At 41.3% G+C, this 20,350-nt stretch overlaps 1 protein-coding gene across 3 annotated transcripts in view; it reads right to left on the bottom strand.

Moving 5' to 3' along the window:
- Positions 1–1,861: 1,861 nt before the first annotated feature.
- The window catches only part of sesn1 (sestrin 1), a 97,419-nt gene continuing 78,930 nt past the window's right edge, over positions 1,862–20,350 (bottom strand). The window contains exons 4-10 of one of the 3 annotated variants that reach the window (XM_063040785.1): positions 17,588–17,770; positions 14,056–14,292; positions 9,974–10,121; positions 9,029–9,150; positions 6,628–6,818; positions 6,395–6,539; positions 1,862–3,044 (exon numbers count right to left, since the gene is read on the bottom strand). In XM_063040785.1, the coding sequence (XP_062896855.1) occupies positions 2,958–3,044; positions 6,395–6,539; positions 6,628–6,818; positions 9,029–9,150; positions 9,974–10,121; positions 14,056–14,292; positions 17,588–17,770 (1,113 nt within the window). In that variant the 3' untranslated portion in view covers positions 1,862–2,957. The remainder of the gene's footprint in view (positions 3,045–6,394; positions 6,540–6,627; positions 6,819–9,028; positions 9,151–9,973; positions 10,122–14,055; positions 14,293–17,587; positions 17,771–20,350) is intronic. The other 2 variants (XM_063040786.1, XM_063040787.1) reach the window with 2 other exon arrangements.

Genomic DNA, 20,350 nt, shown 5'->3' with positions numbered 1-20,350 from the left:
AGCCTGTTTAAAAGTTCATAGTAATTATGAGATTCTTTTGAGATTTAATTTAGGAATTAATCAGCCAACATATTACATAAATGATAAGGAAGGGAGGGTACCTAAAATATCCTACTCGTTAAGTTGTCTATCTCCAGTCTCTCAATTTTTTTTTAACATATGACGTATAAGATCCTAAAGGGATTGGACAGGCTAGATGCAGGAAGATTGTTCCCGATGTTGGGGAAGTCTAGAATGAGGGGTCACAGTTTGAGGATAGAGGGGAAGCCTTTTAGGACTGAGATTAGGAAAAACTTCTTCACACAGAGAGTGGTGAATCTGTGGAATTCTCTGCCACAGGAAACTGTTGAGGCCAGTTCATTGGCTATGTTTAAGAGGGAGTTAGATATGGCCCTTGTGGCTACAGGGGTCAGGGGGTATGGAGGGAAGGCTGGGGCGGGGTTCTGAGTTGGATGATCAGCCATGATCATAATAAATGGCGGTGCAGGCTCGAAGGGCCGAATGGCCTACTCCTGCACCTATTTTCTATGTTTCTATGAAAAGGGAAGTTTCCAACCAATCATGTCCAATTAACAGTTGCAAACTAATTGGAAATATAAATACTGGTGTCTCAACACCAGTAATTACCAGAATTATACCATTTAGTAGGCCATCTGTTTCTGCATTTGGCCTTGGACTAACTAACCCCAGGAACACCCCACCAGTTTTCAATGCAGAATTGAAGAATGAGTGGCCCTCAGGCAAGTTACATGAATAAAAAGAGGCAGTTTTCAAACCACTTGCGTCAGGCTGCCCAACAGAATTCAGAGCAGGCAGAAACGAAAGGCCATCAGAATTGAATGGCCACAGCTTTCACCTTCTGCAAACAAAAGGTTTTCAGAGAACATAAATATTCCTCCTCCACCTCTTTCAACATTGGTGCTAAAATCTGTAATTTCACACTACAGGCATATTAAACAAATTTTAGCAATATAAAATTGTTCTAAAAGTGGAGCTGCAGGAAGCAGCTTGCAAATTGAAGAGTTCACTACATTGAAGGTTCTGCCAACTGGCTTTAAAAAAAATATATCAGAAGGTTGTAAATTTCTAAAATAGATGCTATTCTAATCAGAAAAATCCACCCTTTGTATTCATTTATGATTTTACCAGAGGTACCTTACATTATCTCTTCACAAATCTAATCATTTGAAGTAAACTAGTTTTACTGAGAAATGTTTTACCACCGAAAGGGTGATATTTCCACTGACGCAGCTCTTGCATCGGGCTCTGGTAACATTTGATAATGGTAAATGGGAAGTGACAGTGAAGTGTCAGGCAATGAATACCTACCTCCATTCAACGTGCCATTATCATTGCCAAATTATCCACCAAAAGCATAGTGATTAGACTTGATTGAAAATGCCACAAAAGCACTGTAGTCCCAAAGACAAGTAGAGGCTGGGAATTCTGCAGCAACACACTAGCTTCCTTTCTACCAACTACCAAAGTACATATCAAATAACACTCTCCACGAGTGGATGATAGCATCCTCATTTGGGAATGAGATGATAAGCTATTCTTCATACAGACAATGGAGGCTCAGTCACTGAGTTCATGGATAGTGCAGGAAAATGGAGCTGAGTTAAAAGACCAGTCATGTTCTTGATAAATGGTGTAAGAGGTTTGATACACCAAATGGTTTATTCCTCTTACTTTACTGCTAATGTTTTTTTAAACCATCTCTACAATCAACCTTTCAGTTCCTAAGTTCCTTCAAAAAATATATTGATTCCGAATCTTACACAATCCATAATTTTAACTGATAATTTGGTCAATGGGGTTCTATTAAATATTAACATTGACAGTATCTTTGTATTAAAGAAGCAGACATATTCCAACAAATTCAGTTTTAATTCAATGTCAATAATTACATTTTCAAACATTTACTATATTTAGTTTTACAATTGAAATGATGAAAGCCTGAAGAAAATACAAAAGACTTCATGCTGAAACTCTAAATCAGGTATTGGTCTTCAGTAAACACAAAACAATTGCAGCCTCATTATGTAAGCTGTTAAAATATCACATTAAAAATTGAGAGTTTGTTGCTACAATCTAAACACTGCTGTCCAGTCACCCAGACATGGTTACTACCGCCATCACCGCCAAAAATAATGAAACTTTTTTTTTTGTAGGTAGTAATAGCTACAGCAGTCATATCCTGCATTACTAACTACATACAGAACACATTGCAGTGTGTATGTTTTGCCCAGATGACAGAGAAACTCAGAAGAATAGTGTTCTTTCAGAGAGACAACAATCTGGGTAAAACTGAACTGTATTCGTCACTACGTCACCAATTTCTGAAACAAAATATGAAAATAAAACACATTACTGTTTCACAGAAGAAATGCAAGTTCCAGAAACACATCTGCAATTTATACAGTTGCAGCAAAATTCCAGCAAATAAAGTCATCACTGCAGTTTGTCACAGTATAGGGCTCAGATGGCTGCAGTATACAATTTGATGACCTTAGTTCAGCTTAGACAACTGGTGATTGCAGCAATCCATTGGCAGGAATAGCAGCACCAACAACTTTCAACTACAAAATTGCTCCAGATACAAAATCTGTCAGAACCCAATAATATATACAAAAATGTACTTCACTGCCAGTTACCTATAGCATCTAGATTTTAAAAAGAACAGTTTTTAATGATGCAAGCAACTCAGTGTAATAGAAATTATTTTGCTGCCAAAACACACACGGGCGATCAAATACATAGTACGCACACTGGTTCTTCACGCTTCCATTGCTTTTCTGTGCACTGAGTTGAAGACCAGCCACAATGCACCGTGACACAACACTTTTCTCATGATGTACGGCACAATGGGACTTGAGGGTCACTAGCTTCCTTTGGTTCAAATGAGCTGGCTGTTTCTTCTACTGGCAATTAATGGTTATGAAGGGGCAGGACCTTCATGTCAGATGTCGTGTAAGGGCTGTCAGAGCATAGAGGAGTTCTGCCTGCATACGAGCTTCCATAAGCAGCAAATTTATATGAATCTAAAGGATGGAAACAGAATGAGAAATTGAATATTACATCTGGAATATTTGAAGTTGCTGGTAAAAATGCACACCGGCTACTCTTTCAGTTGGCTCAATCGAGTGGTATTTCAAATAATGAACTCCACATGACTGCCAAGAAGCTACAAACCCGTATTTGTTCAAACTGGAGTTGAAAGCAAAGATCTGGCCCACAATACAAGGAAATCGTCAATCTTTTCGGAGGTGGGGGATGAGGGGGAAAGAAAAGAATTCACCAGCTATATGATATTTGTTACATTTGAATTGAAATCAATTAAATAAAAATAAAGTAGTCATAATTAGCTGAAACTAAGCACGAATTTTAAAATCAGAACATTACAAAAGACATCCTTAGGGAGATGAGGAACTCCCTAGTTTTAAGAAAACAACTGAACTGAATTGGTAAAGTTTTGCCTTCCTCTTTATCCTCCAGCTGTTTTTCTTGCACACCCACAAACAATTTTGCAGAGCTTGAGAATACCATTAGTTCTCAAGCATTACAAATGGGACTACACTTCAGAAGTTAATTAATTAGCTTTTACAAGCTTCATGCTGTTCAATGGCATCAAGTTAAAGAACAACTCAGTTCCAACTAAACATAGATACAAGTGCATTTTAAACAGGAAAAATGGCACAAAAAAAAAGTGGAGTAAAGTCACCAGGACAGATTACTCATCCCTAACCTAAGGCAGCAACCCTTAGTTAACACATACTCCATGGCACAAGAAACTGTAGTGAAGACACCAGGAGAAATTTCTCATCCCTAACCTAAGGCAGCAACCCTTAGTTAACACATACTCCATGGCACAAGAAACTGTAGTGAAGACACCAGGAGAAATTCTTCATCCCTAACCTAAGGCAGCAACCCCAAGTTAACACATACTCCATGGCACAAGAAACTGTAGTGAAGACACCAGGAGAAATTTCTCATCCCTAACCCTAAGGAAGCAACCCCAAGTTAACACATACTCCATGGCACAAGAAACTGTAGTGAAGACACCAGGAGAAATTTCTCATCCCTAACCCTAAGGCAGCAACCCTTAGTTAACACATACTCCATGGCACAAGAAACTGTAGTGAAGACACCAGGAGAAATTCTTCATCCCTAACCTAAGGCAGCAACCTTTAGTTAACACATACTCCATGGCACAAGAAACTGTAGTGAAGACACCAGGAGAAATTTCTCATCCCTAACCCTAAGGAAGCAACCCCAAGTTAACACATACTCCATGGCACAAGAAACTGTAGTGAAGACACCAGGAGAAATTTCTCATCCCTAACCCTAAGGAAGCAACCCCAAGTTAACACATACTCCATGGCACAAGAAACTGTAGTGAAGACACCAGGAGAAATTTCTCATCCCTAACCCTAAGGAAGCAACCCCAAGTTAACACATACTCCATGGCACAAGAAACTGTAGTGAAGACACCAGGAGAAATTTCTCATCCCTAACCCTAAGGAAGCAACCCCAAGTTAACACATACTCCATGGCACAAGAAACTGTAGTGAAGACACCAGGAGAAATTTCTCATCCCTAACCCTAAGGAAGCAACCCCAAGTTAACACATACTCCATGGCACAAGAAACTGTAGTGAAGACACCAGGAGAAATTTCTCATCCCTAACCCTAAGGAAGCAACCCCAAGTTAACACATACTCCATGGCACAAGAAACTGTAGTGAAGACACCAGGAGAAATTTCTCATCCCTAACCCTAAGGAAGCAACCCTTAGTTAACACATACTCCATGGCACAAGAAACTGTAGTGAAGACACCAGGAGAAATTTCTCATCCCTAACCCTAAGGCAGCAACCCCAAGTTAACACATACTCCATGGCACAAGAAACTGTAGTGAAGACACCAGGAGAAATTTCTCATCCCTAACCCTAAGGAAGCAACCCCAAGTTAACACATACTCCATGGCACAAGAAACTGTAGTGAAGACACCAGGAGAAATTTCTCATCCCTAACCTAAGGCAGCAACCTTTAGTTAACACATACTCCATGGCACAAGAAACTGTAGTGAAGACACCAGGAGAAATTTCTCATCCCTAACCCTAAGGAAGCAACCCCAAGTTAACACATACTCCATGGCACAAGAAACTGTAGTGAAGACACCAGGAGAAATTCTTCATCCCTAACCTAAGGCAGCAACCTTTAGTTAACACATACTCCATGGCACAAGAAACTGTAGTGAAGACACCAGGAGAAATTTCTCATCCCTAACCTAAGGCAGCAACCCTTAGTTAACACATACTCCATGGCACAAGAAACTGTAGTGAAGACACCAGGAGAAATTCTTCATCCCTAACCCTAAGGAAGCAACCCCAAGTTAACACATACTCCATGGCACAAGAAACTGTAGTGAAGACACCAGGAGAAATTCTTCATCCCTAACCCTAAGGAAGCAACCCCAAGTTAACACATACTCCATGGCACAAGAAACTGTAGTGAAGACACCAGGAGAAATTTCTCATCCCTAACCTAAGGCAGCAACCCTTAGTTAACACATACTCCATGGCACAAGAAACTGTAGTGAAGACACCAGGAGAAATTCTTCATCCCTAACCCTAAGGAAGCAACCCCAAGTTAACACATACTCCATGGCACAAGAAACTGTAGTGAAGACACCAGGAGAAATTCTTCATCCCTAACCCTAAGGAAGCAACCCCAAGTTAACACATACTCCATGGCACAAGAAACTGTAGTGAAGACACCAGGAGAAATTTCTCATCCCTAACCTAAGGCAGCAACCCTTAGTTAACACATACTCCATGGCACAAGAAACTGTAGTGAAGACACCAGGAGAAATTCTTCATCCCTAACCCTAAGGAAGCAACCCCAAGTTAACACGTCTCCACATGAAAACTTCCTGTTCACTTAGCATTGACGCCATTATTTGTCTAGGCATTATAATAACTGGATTTTTCATATTTCATTTACTTACAATGTGCCCATGGTTAAACAAATTTGCAACGGGTGCTATGTACCATTATCACCTCCAAATGGAGTGTGGTTTAAAACTTCTGTAAGAAGTAAAGCTAACAAATACCATTTTGTTGTTTCTGCTTTATAGGAAATGAACTGGAAACATCAGCATTGAAGTATATTAGAATATCCTATAAATTCCAAAGATATGAGAAATATTATGTTTGACATTAAAATACAGGACAATTGCAGTTAGAGCTCTTCTCAACACTGAGGCACTATATAGACGGAAACACTACATTGGAAAAGACTATACCACAAGCCAATGTGTGAATGAAAAGTAAATACCCAGTAGATTTTAAAACAAATTCTGAATTTTCACTTCAGCGAAAAATTTTCATACCTTCTCAGAGTGTTTGAATTGTCTCCAGAAGCTGTCATACATTCTTTTTGTGGTCTTTGATGGTGAGCAAACCACAGTTTTTATATAAACCTTACAGTTCTGATCCAAAAGCTGATTAATTTCATCATAGTCATAGTCATCATACCTGTCAGAAATCAAATTATATGAATATACATACATAAAAAAAACTATACTTCAGAATTAGGTACTTATTTTTTTTAAAGTAAACTGACCTTATTCCAAACATACAATGGATGTAGTTCCAAATGGCTCTTCTGAGCATTGAGGTATCAACATTTTTATGCATTGCCATAGTGTTGTAAGTCAGGTTATAAGCTTTCTGAAACTTTTCATCCAATAACTGGCCAACATCCGGGTAAAGTCGGTTCACAAGGGAGTACCCATGATCTTCCCAAGTATAATCCTGTGAAAGGATTAACATACATAATTCTTAAAAATTGAGGCTATACAACATGTAACATGATATAAAGACAATGTATAATATTCATAGGCCCTGCCTATGGTTTAAATGTTTGCTAATGATGATATTAACAGACTGAAACAACAATACCCTATTAATCAACCTGTATTGGTGATTAATGTCAGCAAGGTAAAAGGATAACATATCACAGACTCAGCCAACTAGAAATCATTCTATAACATTTGAGCAGTCAACATAGAGAAAATGAAGACAGGTGTACGGTGCCAACTCATCACAAGCAGTACAGCAACTGAGACACTTACTGTTAACCTGATTGATCAGTCAACTGTTATAGAACAAGACATGGTACAGAAGGAATTGCCATTGCCTCATGCCTTCAAGGATTCAAGTTGACTTCTGGTGGTGCCTGTGTGGACTTTTCATACTCTCCAACCACGTGGTGAAGCAATATGCAAAGTCACCTGGGTATTCCAATTTCATCAAACATCCTGGTAGTTTACTATAGGCATCCATTAGTCTCATGAGACCATGGATTTGCGCCTTGGAAGGTTTCCAGGGCGCAGGCCCGGGCAAGGTTGTATGGAAGACCAGCAGTTGCCCCTGCTGCAAATCTCCCCTCTCCACGCCACCGATGTTGTCCAAGGGAAGGGCAATTAGGACCCATACAGCTTGGCACCGGTGTCGTCGCAGAGCAATGTGTGGTTAAGTAACTTTCTCAAGGACACAACACGCTGCCTCAGCTGAGGTTCAAACTAGCGACCTTCAGATCACCAGACGAACGCCTTAACCACTTGGCCACTTGGTAGTTTAATAGGCTACTATTCCTTAGAAGTTGTTACAAGCAAAAAGAAATAGATTCAAAGGGTAATGATAGGCATGTTTAAGATAGAACATGCTACAGAAATACAGGTTGAATACCCCTTATCTGAAATGCTGGGAGCTGGAAGTGTTTTGGATTTTGGAATATATAATAAGATAGCTTGGGATCGCCATCATTTCCAACTCTGAATCTTATGTGCTACTTTGTCTTATTGTTCATCACATACATGTACTTAACAGTAAAAGATATTGCATACCATTAATATAGTGAAAATATTATGTGTGCAGGAGAAGAAAAGCAGCACCGCAGCATTGGGAAAGTACCTGAATCAGCTGTTGAACAACAACAAACAATGGCAGGCTTTCAGTCTCCGCCTATGATGCTGAGTTTTGATTAAAAGGATACAGTACAATGTATCTGTATTTTACTTTTTTTTAAAAAGATTTTATATATGGCATGAAAACAATCAGTATTGCAGACATTCTGATGTTAGATTTTCATCAACGATAATCTTCACAAACTCAAAGCTTCGTGATCAACAGGCGCTTTATCTTTAAAAATTTAATGCTGTGCCTTTTCTCAAATTTCTGCAACCAGGCTGCTGAATATTGACAATTGCCTTTAATTTTCAGTTTGTCACAACAGATCTTTGCTTGTTTCATGATCAGCATACTGTCAAGTGGCATAAATTCTGAGGCTGATGAATGCACTCTTTCAATACATGATTGAGATCTTCATTTTTTTGCCTTATGCAGTGTTCTTCTATTTTTCATTAACACTCGTTCATTACATGTGTGAGGTCACTTCCCAGAACTGTCTGTGGTGTGCAGGGACCTGTGCATCACCTCGAACCTTCCCAGTACCTTGAGGAATTTTCCATTTGTGACATCATGTCAGCACTTAAAAAAATTTGGATCTGGAGGTTTTTGGAATTTGGAATTTCAAATAAGGGGTGCTCAACTTGTACAGAGGAATGGGGAGAAGGGGATCCAATAGAATTGGCTCCCTGGAAGGTGTGGCTCCAATGAGCAAAAAGAAAAGCCACCTCCTGTCACTTTATAAAAATAAAATGTCACTTTGATAACCCATGGTCCAAACAGTCCAATACTTGTAATGCAAAAACATGATTGGGTAGGTTTGAAATTGTTCTGGTCTCCAACCTTCTTAATAATGTAAACAATAACAATGGGGAAAAGAGAAATTAAAACCAGCTGGGCTTTTTCCAAGTACCTCACCCTCATGACACGACTAGGCTAACATAACCTGGGCACTGTATCCTACAACCTCTGTGTCCTACAGCCTGAAAATATAACATTTTGATATAAAATATATCAAATATTTCAGTCCAATAAAAATATTTTTGAAGTTTTACCTGAGCTCGAAAAGTGGGCACATATTGCTCACCATGTCTGCAAAAGTCCTTGTAACCGTAGCTTGGGTCTTCAAAATGACGAGAAATCTCCCTGATGTCTATCGATTTCTCATTTTCTGCAACTGAAACAAAAGCATGAACCAATGTGGCCAATGGCATTGGAATCCAGTTGCACGCGGCACTGCACTCACTGCCTCAACATGGAACATCGTGAATGCCTGTGGCTGGCTATCACAGGCCCAACATTACACCCAAAGGCAAATTGCAACCCAACTATTATCTTCAGAATGACAGTTACGTTAATGCTCAAAGATTTAATAGACCATCATGTTCATATTCAAAACGGCCCTGCAATGAAAGAACGGAGCCAAACGAAAGCCATCTTCAAATATCTGTGGTAGAAATTAGACAGACAAGGTCTTCTTTGATTGAGCCTTTTAACAGCACCCAATTCAAGCGAAGGTGTGGATGTCAAGTGCTTTCCTTACCAGAAATATCCACATTTCCCCCCTAAACAAATAAAGAATGAATCGCTGGAAGTAAAAATTAGGAAAGAAAATGTGTTTGTGAAGTTTTGTGAGTGTAACAATAAGGTTTCAGAGCTCCAAACGACCTTTAAGTATTATTTTGGACATTTCTGCTAAAAAAAATTACCTTACATTTACGCACTGGTTTTCAGGCTTGCACTCGCAACATGTTAAATTTATTTATGTATAGCTACCACACTGCTGCATCTTTAAGCAGCAACCACAATACTTAGTGTCTGTACACAAACTATGCCACCATATCATCTTCCATCACATTTTCCAGTTCCGATGAAGGCAAATCACTAAATGTTTCTCTCACCTGGTCTCTGTTTAGTAAGCATTACCAGAATTTATTATTTTATTTAAGCATATCTACTATAAACCAACACTAACATAACTTAACAGAGATTATTTTCACCTGATGTAACAAAGAAACTCTCCGTCTTTTCTCGCTCAAATCTTGTTGCCATTTCCTCTTGGCTTGTTTCTGCTTCACCTCTACATTCTTGTAGGCGTTTCATTTTTTCCATCAGGGCTTCTACTTCACAAGTGGTTTCGATAACCTGCTAAAAGCACAGATCTTTTTCACTGCACTCTCTAAAAAAAAAAGACCTCCTGTACAATTAAAGAAAAACTGGTGTTGTGCAGCATGTAGTTTTACAGCTGAATGCTCAAGGCTTATCAGCCAGCTTTTAACAAAAAAAATTAAAAAGCAAGTATCCTCATCATAAATCACTTTTAAAACTGGGGCAAAAGGTTGCTGAGAAAAATAAATTCTGTAGTTCATTTAAAAAGTAAGCAACTTTGACTCATTGTAGCCACCTGGTGTAGGTAGAGCAACATTCAAAAGGAAGCAAGTGTTCTGCATGAACTTACTTCTGTGCAAGTCTTGCTTGCACTTTGCATGATGCATTTTGCAACATCTTAAACCGTACCCTAAACCCTCTGCATACTACTGATAGACATTTTCAGAAAGCAATGCTGTTTAAGGCCACACTTTGATGATAATAATTATCTGGAATGCTTAAGTCATGTCATTAGATCAAAAAACGTGAACTGTGGCCCTTATTTACAAACACCTTAAAGAGTTTCAAATCATAAACATGAGATCCTGCAAATGCTGCAAATCCCGAGCAACACACTTAAAATGCTAGAGGAACTCAGCAGGCCGGGCAACGTCTATGGAAATGAGGACTGAGAAGAAAGGGGAAGATGTCAGAATAAAACGATGGGGAAAGGGGAAGGAGGCCTAGCTAGGTGATAGGTGAAGCCGGGTGGGTGGGAAAGGTAAAAGGCTGAAGAAAGAGTCTGATAGGGGAGGGCTCTTTGGGGTGCTGATGCTTCCTGTTGGAACGTGGGGAAGGGAGGGTTAATGCTTCGCTGCTGGTTGTGTGTGGGAGGGAGGTGGGGGGGCTTTGGGGTTCTCACATTTTTCTGTCATTCATTCTTTGGGGTTTTCTTCTGTTTTGTGGACATCTCTGAAGAGCAAGCATTTCAAGTTGTATATTGTAGACATTCGCTGATATTAGGTAGGCCCATTGATCCATTGAGAGTGGACCATATGAGAAAGGGAAGGAGGAGAGGCACGGGGAAGGTGACAGGCAGGTGAGAAGAGGAAGAGGCCAGAGTGGGAAAAGAAGAGGAGGGAAGGGAAGGCGGAGCTTAGTTATGATGGCGCTAAACAGCAACTCCTTTCCTTGCATCTTCGGAAACAACTCTATTACCATCTCTAATATTTCAATTTTTCCCTTTCAGGGTTCTTTTGAAGACCCTGACCTGGAGTTACACGCTGACTTCGATTCTTTGCGTGAATGGGACCCACTCTTGGGGTTTCATGACTGGCCATTATTTGACATGCCGAGGTTGCGGTCTAAGAACTTAGCTTGCCTTCGGAGGCCCAAGATCTTGTGGCTCTGAAGATGGACAAATCGAAGGTTAGTGTCCCGGCAGGAAATCGGTGTGTCGTGGGAGTTGGAAGATCTCTGGCTGTGTGCCTAGAGACCCAAGATCTTTGGGCACAGAGCTCAGAAAAAGCGACGCAACAGACTATTAACATCGTAAACCAGCAAGTTGTTTGTTATGTCTCCCCTCTTGCTATGAAACAGAGACACCTCTTTCTCCCTTATTAGGGAGAGGGGGAGAGGGGGAGACACACACACACTGTGGAAGCAACACTCACAACACGCTGGAGGAACTCAGCAGGTTGGGCAGTGTCCGTGGAAATGATCAGTCAACGTTTCGGGCCGGAACCCTTCGTCAGGACTGAAGAGGGAAGGGGTAGAGGCCCTATAAAGAAGGTGAGGGGAGGGTGGGAAGGAGAAGGCTGGTAGGTTCCAGGTGAAAAACCAGTAAGGGGAAAGATAAAGGGGTGGGGGAGGGGAAGGAGGGAGGTGATGGGCAGGAAAGGTGAAGAAGGAATAGGGGAAAACACAATGGGTAGTAGGAGGCAGAACCATGAGGGATGTGATAGGCAGCTGGGGGAGGGGGCAGAGTGACATAGGGATAGGAGAAGGAAGGGGGAGGGAATTACCAGAAGTTAAGAGAATTCTATGTTCATACCAAGGGGCTGGAGACCTAGACAGTATATGATGTGTTGCTCCTCCAACCTGAGTTTAGCCTCATCATGGCAGTAGAGGAGGCCATGTATGGACATATCCGAATGGGAATGTGAAGCAGAGTTGAAGTGGGTGGCAACCGGGAGATCCTGTCTGTTGTGGCGGATGGAGCAGAGGTACTCGACGAAGCGGTCCTCCAATCTGCGTCGGGTTTCATTGATGTAGAGGAGGCCGCACCGGATGCAATAGATGACCCCAACAGACTCACAAGTGAAGTGTTGCCTCACTTGGAAGGACTGTTTGGGGCCCTGAATGGTGGCAAGAGAGGAGGTGTAGGGACAGGTGTAGCACTTACACTTACATGGATAAGTGCCGGGTGTGAGATCCGTGGGGAGGCATGTGTGGATCAGGGAGTCGCGGAGGGACCGATCCCTGCGGATATCAGAGAGGGGTGGAGAGGGAAAGATGTGCTTAGTGGTGGGGTCCTGTTGAAGGTGGTGGAAGTTGCGGAGGATGATGTGCTGGATCTGGAGGTTGGTGGGATGGTAGGTGAGGACAAGGGGAACTCTGTCCTTGTTGTAGTGGCCAGAGGATGGGGTGAGGGCCGAAGTACAGGAAATGGAGGAGATGCGGGTGAGGACATCATTGATGACGGTAGAAGGGAAACCAAAATCTTTAAAAGAAAGAGGACATTTGAGATGCCCTGGAATGGAAAGCCTCATCCTGGGAGCAGATGCGGCAGAGTCGGAGGAACTGGGTATAGGGCCTCGAGAGAGCCTGTGGTATGTCGAAGACCGGATGAACAAGTAGTCTTTGGGGTATTGCAAGTCTGTGTCTTTGCTACACGCTTGAGTGCTCAGTGGTGGATGTCGATGCTTTTTTTTTTGCTGGTGGGGGGAGGGGGGAATTGTTGCCTTGTTGCTGCTTATGTGCGGAAGGTAGGGGAGCTGGGGGGGACTTTGGGGTTCATACATTTAACTGTCATTAATTCTTTGGGGGGCACTCTATTTTTGTGGATAGTTGTGAAGAAAAAGCATTTCAAGATGTATATTGTATACATTTCTCTGACATTAAATGTACCTTTGAAAGGAAATGAAATTACTGGAAGGAGAAATCGATGTTCTTGCCATCAGGTTGGAGGCTACCCAGATGGAACATGAGGGTTGCTCCTCCACCCTGAGAGTTGCCTCATCATGGCAGAAGAGGAGGCCACGGACCAACAAGTTGGAACGGGAATGGGAATAGAAACTAAAACAATTGGTCACCGGGAAATTCCAGTTTTGGCAGATGGAGCGGAAGTGTTCGACATTTACCTTGGGATCACCAATGCAGAGCAGGCCACACCGGGAACACTGGATACAATAAAGGACCCTAATAGGTTTACAGGCGAAGAATTGCCTCACCTGGAAGAACTGTTTGGGGCCCTGAATGAAGGTGAAGGAGGCGGTGAATAGGCATCTCTGTTGCTTACAGGGATATGCCAGGTGGGTGATTTAGTGGGGAGAGACAAATGGGTGGAGCAGGTAAAGATGTGTTTGGTGGTAGGAGCCCATTGAAGATGGTGTTGTGGAGAAGACAAGAGGAACTCCATCCCTGTCAAGGTGGCAGGAGAATTGGGTGAGCATGGATGTTCAGGAAATGGAAGAGATGTGACTGAGTTTCAAATAAAGGAGAAGATTGAAGAAAGCATAAAGATTTTTTTTAAATCACTAAAGGAGGAAGGAGTTAAAGAGCAACTTAGAAAGATTTACTGTAGATTGACACAGAGATACAAATGTTAGAAATGAGGACACAAAGTCACACCAATCAGATTAAAAAAAACAGTGGGTGTGAACAACGACAGATGACTGGAGGACGGTTGCAATGTTTCACATTTTTATTTGAAGTCATTGTTCTTTCTGATAATCTATCATCTACAGCCAAGGTTCAATACTTCTGAACTTACTTCACTTCCTTGAATATTCAGTCGCTTTTCCACAGCATTATTACCATTTGCCAAATCGGATACGTAGCAATTACTAACAGAAGGCAGACGGAAAGTGTGGCCTCCATCACAATGTATTTCAGGGTTAATACCACAACCAAATGCGAAAGATGCAAGAGAATGATAATGTGTGAGCAGTACCACCACATGTATCAATTCAGCCAGTGACCAGCCATGCTCATCGGCTTTTAAAAGCTTCTGTAAATAAATAAATAAATAAATAAACGTGTTAAGATACTGCCACAATCTGCAGCTATACACCATTCTTATCACGAACACAAACTACCACCATCTTTCCCTCTCACCCAGTCTCCGTTTTCTGTAGGACTGCTCTCTACGTGATTCATTTGTCCATCCCCACTAATCTCCCTCCCAGCACTTATTCCTGCAAGCAGGACAAGTGCTACATGTACCTCTACACTCCCCCCCTCACCATCATTTAGAACTCCAAACAGTCCTCCAGGTCAGATCAGAATCCGGTTTATTATCACCGGCATGTGTCGTGAAATTTGCTAACAGCAGCAGCTCAATGCAATAGATAATAGGAAAGGTACGTCGCATCCGGAATTTTTCCAGTTAGCAGACGACTTCTGTCCACGCCGCTGTGACGTAGAAGGTATATGGTGTGTTGGCCTTCATTCGTCAGGTGAATGAGTTCAAGAGCCACAAAGTGGCTATAAAACCCCTGATAGATCATACTTGGAATATTGTGCTCAATTCTGGTTGCTCCATTATAGGATGGATGTAGAAGCTTTAGAAGGTGCAAATTAGATTTACCAGGATGCTGCTTAGATTAGACAGCATGTCTTTTGAGGATAGGTTGAGTGAATTAGGGCTAATCTTTTTGGAGTGAAGAAGGATGGGAGGTGACATGATAGAAGTGTACAAGATAAGAGGAATAGATCTCGGGGATAGCCAGAGCCTTTTTCCCAGGGTGGTGACTGCAGGAAAGTATTGGGGGGGGGGTGGATGTCAGAGGTAATTATTTTACACAGGGAGTGGTGAGTGCATGGAACGCTCTGCCAAGAATGGTGGTACAGGAATTTAAGAAACTCTCAGATAGGCACATGGATGACAGAAAAATAGAGGGCAACGTAGGAGGGAAGGGTTAGATTGATCTTACAGTAGGTTAAAAAGTCAGCACAACATTGTGGGCCATAGGGCCTCCATTATGCTGTAGTGTTCTATGTTCTCCAACATTACTTTCTGGTGTAATTGCTGACATAACTGTCATCTTCAAGGTAACAGAACACAAACACAGCACTGTGTGGTACAAAGTAGGGAGTCAATGAAAGTTGGGATAACAATAGGCTATAGTTACAATATGGTTGGAAGGTATACTGTTGTTTGGATAAGAAGTCAAAGGACAAATGTAGTCAAAGAGAGCACTTGGTCTGAGACAATAAATTGTAGAACATCACTGAGTTATCCTGACTGTTTATTTGTTGTTTCAGATTCCAGCATTCAGTCTCTTTTGTCTCAGTGCAGCATTTTCTCTACTCAAGAGTTTGTGTTTTCACTCTCACTCCCACCTTTCACAGACAGTGGTGTTACATCTGGAACTTGCAATCTCTATGAATCATTATAAATTCAATGCAGTTTTGGTTTGACAACCTAAGTATATATTACCTCTAAGAACGTCATTTCAAATAATTGGACTGCAAGTCACCAGGCTCTGGGTATTTACTGGCTTTCAGGTCCATTTCTTTCTCCAAAGCTATACAATACTGTGGAAACACCTTAGTCACATGTGCATACACAGTATAGCTATGGTGCCTTACAGAATGTGTCTCTGGTGCTTCCCACTCCCTCCCTTCTCCCTTCCCTTTTCCCAACCATGACTCCTCTCTCTGTCCCCTTCCCACTCTCATTCCTCAACAGAGACCCATACCTGAACCAGGTTTATCACCCACATCTCTCATGATATCTGTGTTTTTTGCCACAGCAGTACAGTACAATACATAAAATTTCTAGAGTACCGTGCAAAGGTTTTAGACATCACAGCTATATATGTGCCTAAGACTTTGTACAGCATTGTACAAACTTCTTTTTACTATTAACTCAATTAAGCTCCTCATTTAATGTTTCCAGGAGGTATCTGATGTCTTCTATAAAAATAGACAAAATACTTGTTTAACTTTGCTGCATACTCATACTGCCTAATACATTGCCTCATCTTGATTGATAAGGGACCCACATTAGATATTAAATAAAGAAACAATTGGCAAATTTTAAGGAAACTTTACAATCAATTGTTTTTCTTTCACTACATTACTCTTGCATTCTACTTGATTTTCCTTGATATTATCTTGGTCTTCCCAAATTCCAAAACTTTCTTGATCCTCAGCCTTACTGCTCCTTTTGGCAACATTATAATCCTTCCCTTTGCTCTCTTAATCTTCTCTAACTACAGCTAGACCACTTCTTATTGGGTTTTGTGAAAAAAAACCTCTTTTGTAAACTATCTCTTATTTATTCATTGTTATTGCTTTAAATGTAGAATTCATGGAATCATACCCTAGGATCAGAAGGTTGGTGTGCCACACCCATAATCAACCTTGCATGAGGTATAAACTGACTTACTGCAGAGATTTTTCCTTGATTTCATTTGACTTTAGTTTTACTAGAGTTCCCCAATGCCTGTCAGTCAAATGGGCAGTCATTGTATCTGGATTTGGCTCTTTGGTTCCACCAGTGGACCAAAATTGTGATGTTCGGAGTCAAATCAGCTGGAATGTTATCAGCTTGTCAAAAGGAGCAGCAGATAAGGTAGTTCGTAAATAAGGAATTTGTCAAAGCTGAGCTAAAGAGGAGGAAGAAAGCTTTGTTGTTCCATTGGTAGTGAAGATTGGGCAAAAAAATCTTTAGATAGCAGAGCAGAAAAGGAAATGATCAGCAACCTTCTGATCAAAAACTGAGGCAAACCCCTACAAAGGATTGCAAGGACTGTTGAGAGGATCATCGGGGTCTCTCTTTTACCCATTAGAGATATTCATCAGGAGCACAGTGTACACAGGGGCCTTAGCATTGTCAATGGTCCCTCCCATCCATCCAGCAATCTCTTTGACTCCGTACCATTAGGCAGGAGGTACCGTAGCATTAAGACGAGAACTGTTAGGATGGGAAACAGCTTCTTCCCCCAGGCTGTAAGACTATTAAACTCCCTGCCAACACCTAGGTGTCATTATACTGTTTGCTTTCTAACTTGCATTGTAAATTCACTTTATTATTTGTTAATGTACTAGGGGCGATATTACTTTATGGGTTATAGTAAGTTATATACACGGTGCTGTACACCTTGGTCCAGAGGAACATTGTTTCATTTGGTAGAATATGTGTATGGTTGAATGACAATAAACTGACCTTGAACAGTGAGAATTGCCCTGACTGAGGAAATCATCACTGATAATGAAATAGAGATGTGGAATTGCAGGTGAGTGTAAGCAGCAACATAAAATTCACACACACGTGTCGAAACTACAGGATCACTCACTTCAATGTGGTCTTTCGTAATAAGCCAAGGCCTGTGAGCAAGAATTTTATTCACTTCACTTAATGTCTGAAGCTTTTGAGGAGCAGAATCTAATCCTGCGAGCCATCTGGAATCTCCACCAACTTGGAGAAAGTCATTAACATGGAGATTTACAAGATACGAGCACTGGTGTTGTGCTGCAGCCTAGAAAAGGCATAAACATTCAGATGGCATATCAAATCATATCAAGAGATATACATTACAATTTATCCCTTAAACCATAGTTGTTAATCATAATAGGTCTTATTTATTGTACATCTCAGGAATATGTTAGTATACATGTTATTACAATTCTAAAGGATGTGTTTTGGCTAAACTGAATCAGGCACAAATCAGATATAAATGTTGACGTTCCAATATAAACCAAAAAATATTGGATTACAGTAAGGACTTTCATTCAACTTTAAATTTTGTTTTCAAGAACTGTAGATTTACATAACAAAATTAAGATTACTTATGAGCACAGAGAGCCTTATCACACCCATCAGCCAAAACCAACAGAGCCAATGGTCATTATTTTTTGCTTAGCTGTATATTACTTGTATATATACAAATATCAAATTTAGAAATCCTTCAGAAAAATTCTCGAACCATGAATACTAACATTTCAATATCACAAAACTATAATTACAATAACAAGTCAAATTATACAGATAAATATGATAGGGAGATGGGCTGAGGAATGGCTGAGTATGCTGAGCTGAGTATGAGCTGGTGCATTTTGGACTGTCAAACCAGGGTAGGACCTATAGAGTAAATGGCAGAGAACTGGTCTCTGTTGTGAAAGAGAGGGAGCTGGGAGTACAAGTGCACAGTTGGCTGAAAGCTGGCATGCAAGTAGACAGAGTGGTGAAAGAGGTGTTCAGCATGCTGGCTTTCATTGAGATTAGGAATAGGGACATTATGTGGCAGTTAGATAAATCGATGGTGAAACCGCATCTAGAGTGTTGTGTTCAGTTTTAGTTGTGGGAAAGACATAATCAAACTACAGAGTGTGCAGATCATCCAAAGGGCTGAAAACCTCAGATTAGACTCTGAGGTGGTCACTCCCACAATGCAGGCTTCTGACAGCAGACAGGTGACAACAGAAGTAAGGAGAGTAAGTAATTACTGCAGGGTTCCTGTGTGGGTATTCCCCTCAGAAAAAAAGTGACCCCTTTGGATACTGCTTGGGGGGGGCGGGGGGGGGGAGAGATTACCTATCAGAGCACAGCAGCAGCAGCCGCCGTCGCCAGGTCAATGTGGCCACTCTGAGGCTCAGCAGGGAAGGGTAAAGTTAAGCAGTGTGATATTGAATGGAAACTCAATAGTTAGGGGGATGGACAGGAGATTTTGTGGCCACAAAAGAGACACTAGGATGGTGTGTTATCTCTTAGGTGCTAGGCTCCAGAATGTTTCAGAGCTGCTGCAGAAAATTCTCAAGGAGGCTAGTGAGCAGCCAGAGGTCGAGGTGCACATTGGTACCAATGACACAGGCAAAAAGTTCCTGCGCAGCTAGTATAGGGAGTTAGGGAAGAAGCTAAAGAACAGTACCTCTAAGGTAGTAATCTCCGGATTACTCCCAGTACCATTCAGAGCAGGAATGGGATGATAGTACCGATGAAAGAGTGGCTGAGGAACTGGTGCAGAGGGCAGGGTTTCAGATTTCTGGATAACTGGAACCTTTCTGGGACAGGGGTAATCCATACAAGAGGAATGATTTGCACCTAAACTGGAGAGGAACCAATATTCTGGCCAAGAGGTTTGCAAGCGCTACTTGGGAAGGTTTAAGCTAATTTGGCAGGGGGATGGGAACCATAGTACCAGGTCAGGAAGTGGAGAGATGGAGAAAAAGGTGGATGTCAGGGCCAGTAAAAAAAAATCAAGCATGAGCAAAGTAATAGACACTATGTGAAGGGCAGTTTAAAGTGTGCTTATTTTAATGCTAGGAGTATTATGGGTAAAGATGATGAACTTAGAGCATGGATCAGTACAAGGAAATATGATGTTGTGGCCATTACTGAGACTTGGTTGAGAATGGGATAGGATTGGGTGGTTCATGCTCCAAGGCTGATGTTTTAGAACAGATAGAGAGGGAAGTAAAAGAGGTGGAGGAGCTGCATGATTAAGCAGAGATAATATCACAACTGTGCTAAGGGAGGACATAATGGAGGGCTTGATCAAGGATACAACTCAAAAGTAGGAAGGGTGCAATCATTCTGATGGGATTGTACTACAGATTCCGACCCCCACCCCCAACCAATAGCCACCAGAACATTGAGGAACAGATATGTAGGCAGATTAGGGAAAGGTATAAAACCAATAGGGTCGTTGTAATGGAGGACTTGAACTCTTTCTGCGGGCACTGGGGGTTGGTCTCTCTTTTTTAAAATTGGGTTCTTTCGGGTTCCTTGACTGTCTGTAAGCAAACAAATCTCAAGATTGTATAATTTATACATTCTTTGATAATAAATAAATCTTTGAATCTTCATATTTAGCCCTTCCCTAAATATAAATTGGAACCTTCTTAGTGCAAGTGGTTTAGATGGGGCTGAACTTGTTAGGTGTATCCAGGAGGGTTTTGTAAATTAATATATAGATAGTCCAACAAGAGGAGGGGCTTTACTCACCTGGTGTTGGGTAATGAGCTTGCCCATGTGACCAAACTTTCAGACCCAGTGACCACAACTCCTTAAGTTTTAAGATAACTATAGACTGGGAAAAGTAAGGACCTTGCACGAGAGT

Source organism: Mobula hypostoma, chromosome 2 (genome assembly GCF_963921235.1).
Source record: "Mobula hypostoma chromosome 2, sMobHyp1.1, whole genome shotgun sequence".
Classification (NCBI taxonomy): Eukaryota; Metazoa; Chordata; class Chondrichthyes; order Myliobatiformes; family Myliobatidae; genus Mobula; species Mobula hypostoma.
This window is presented reverse-complemented; position numbering and strand designations above follow the sequence as displayed.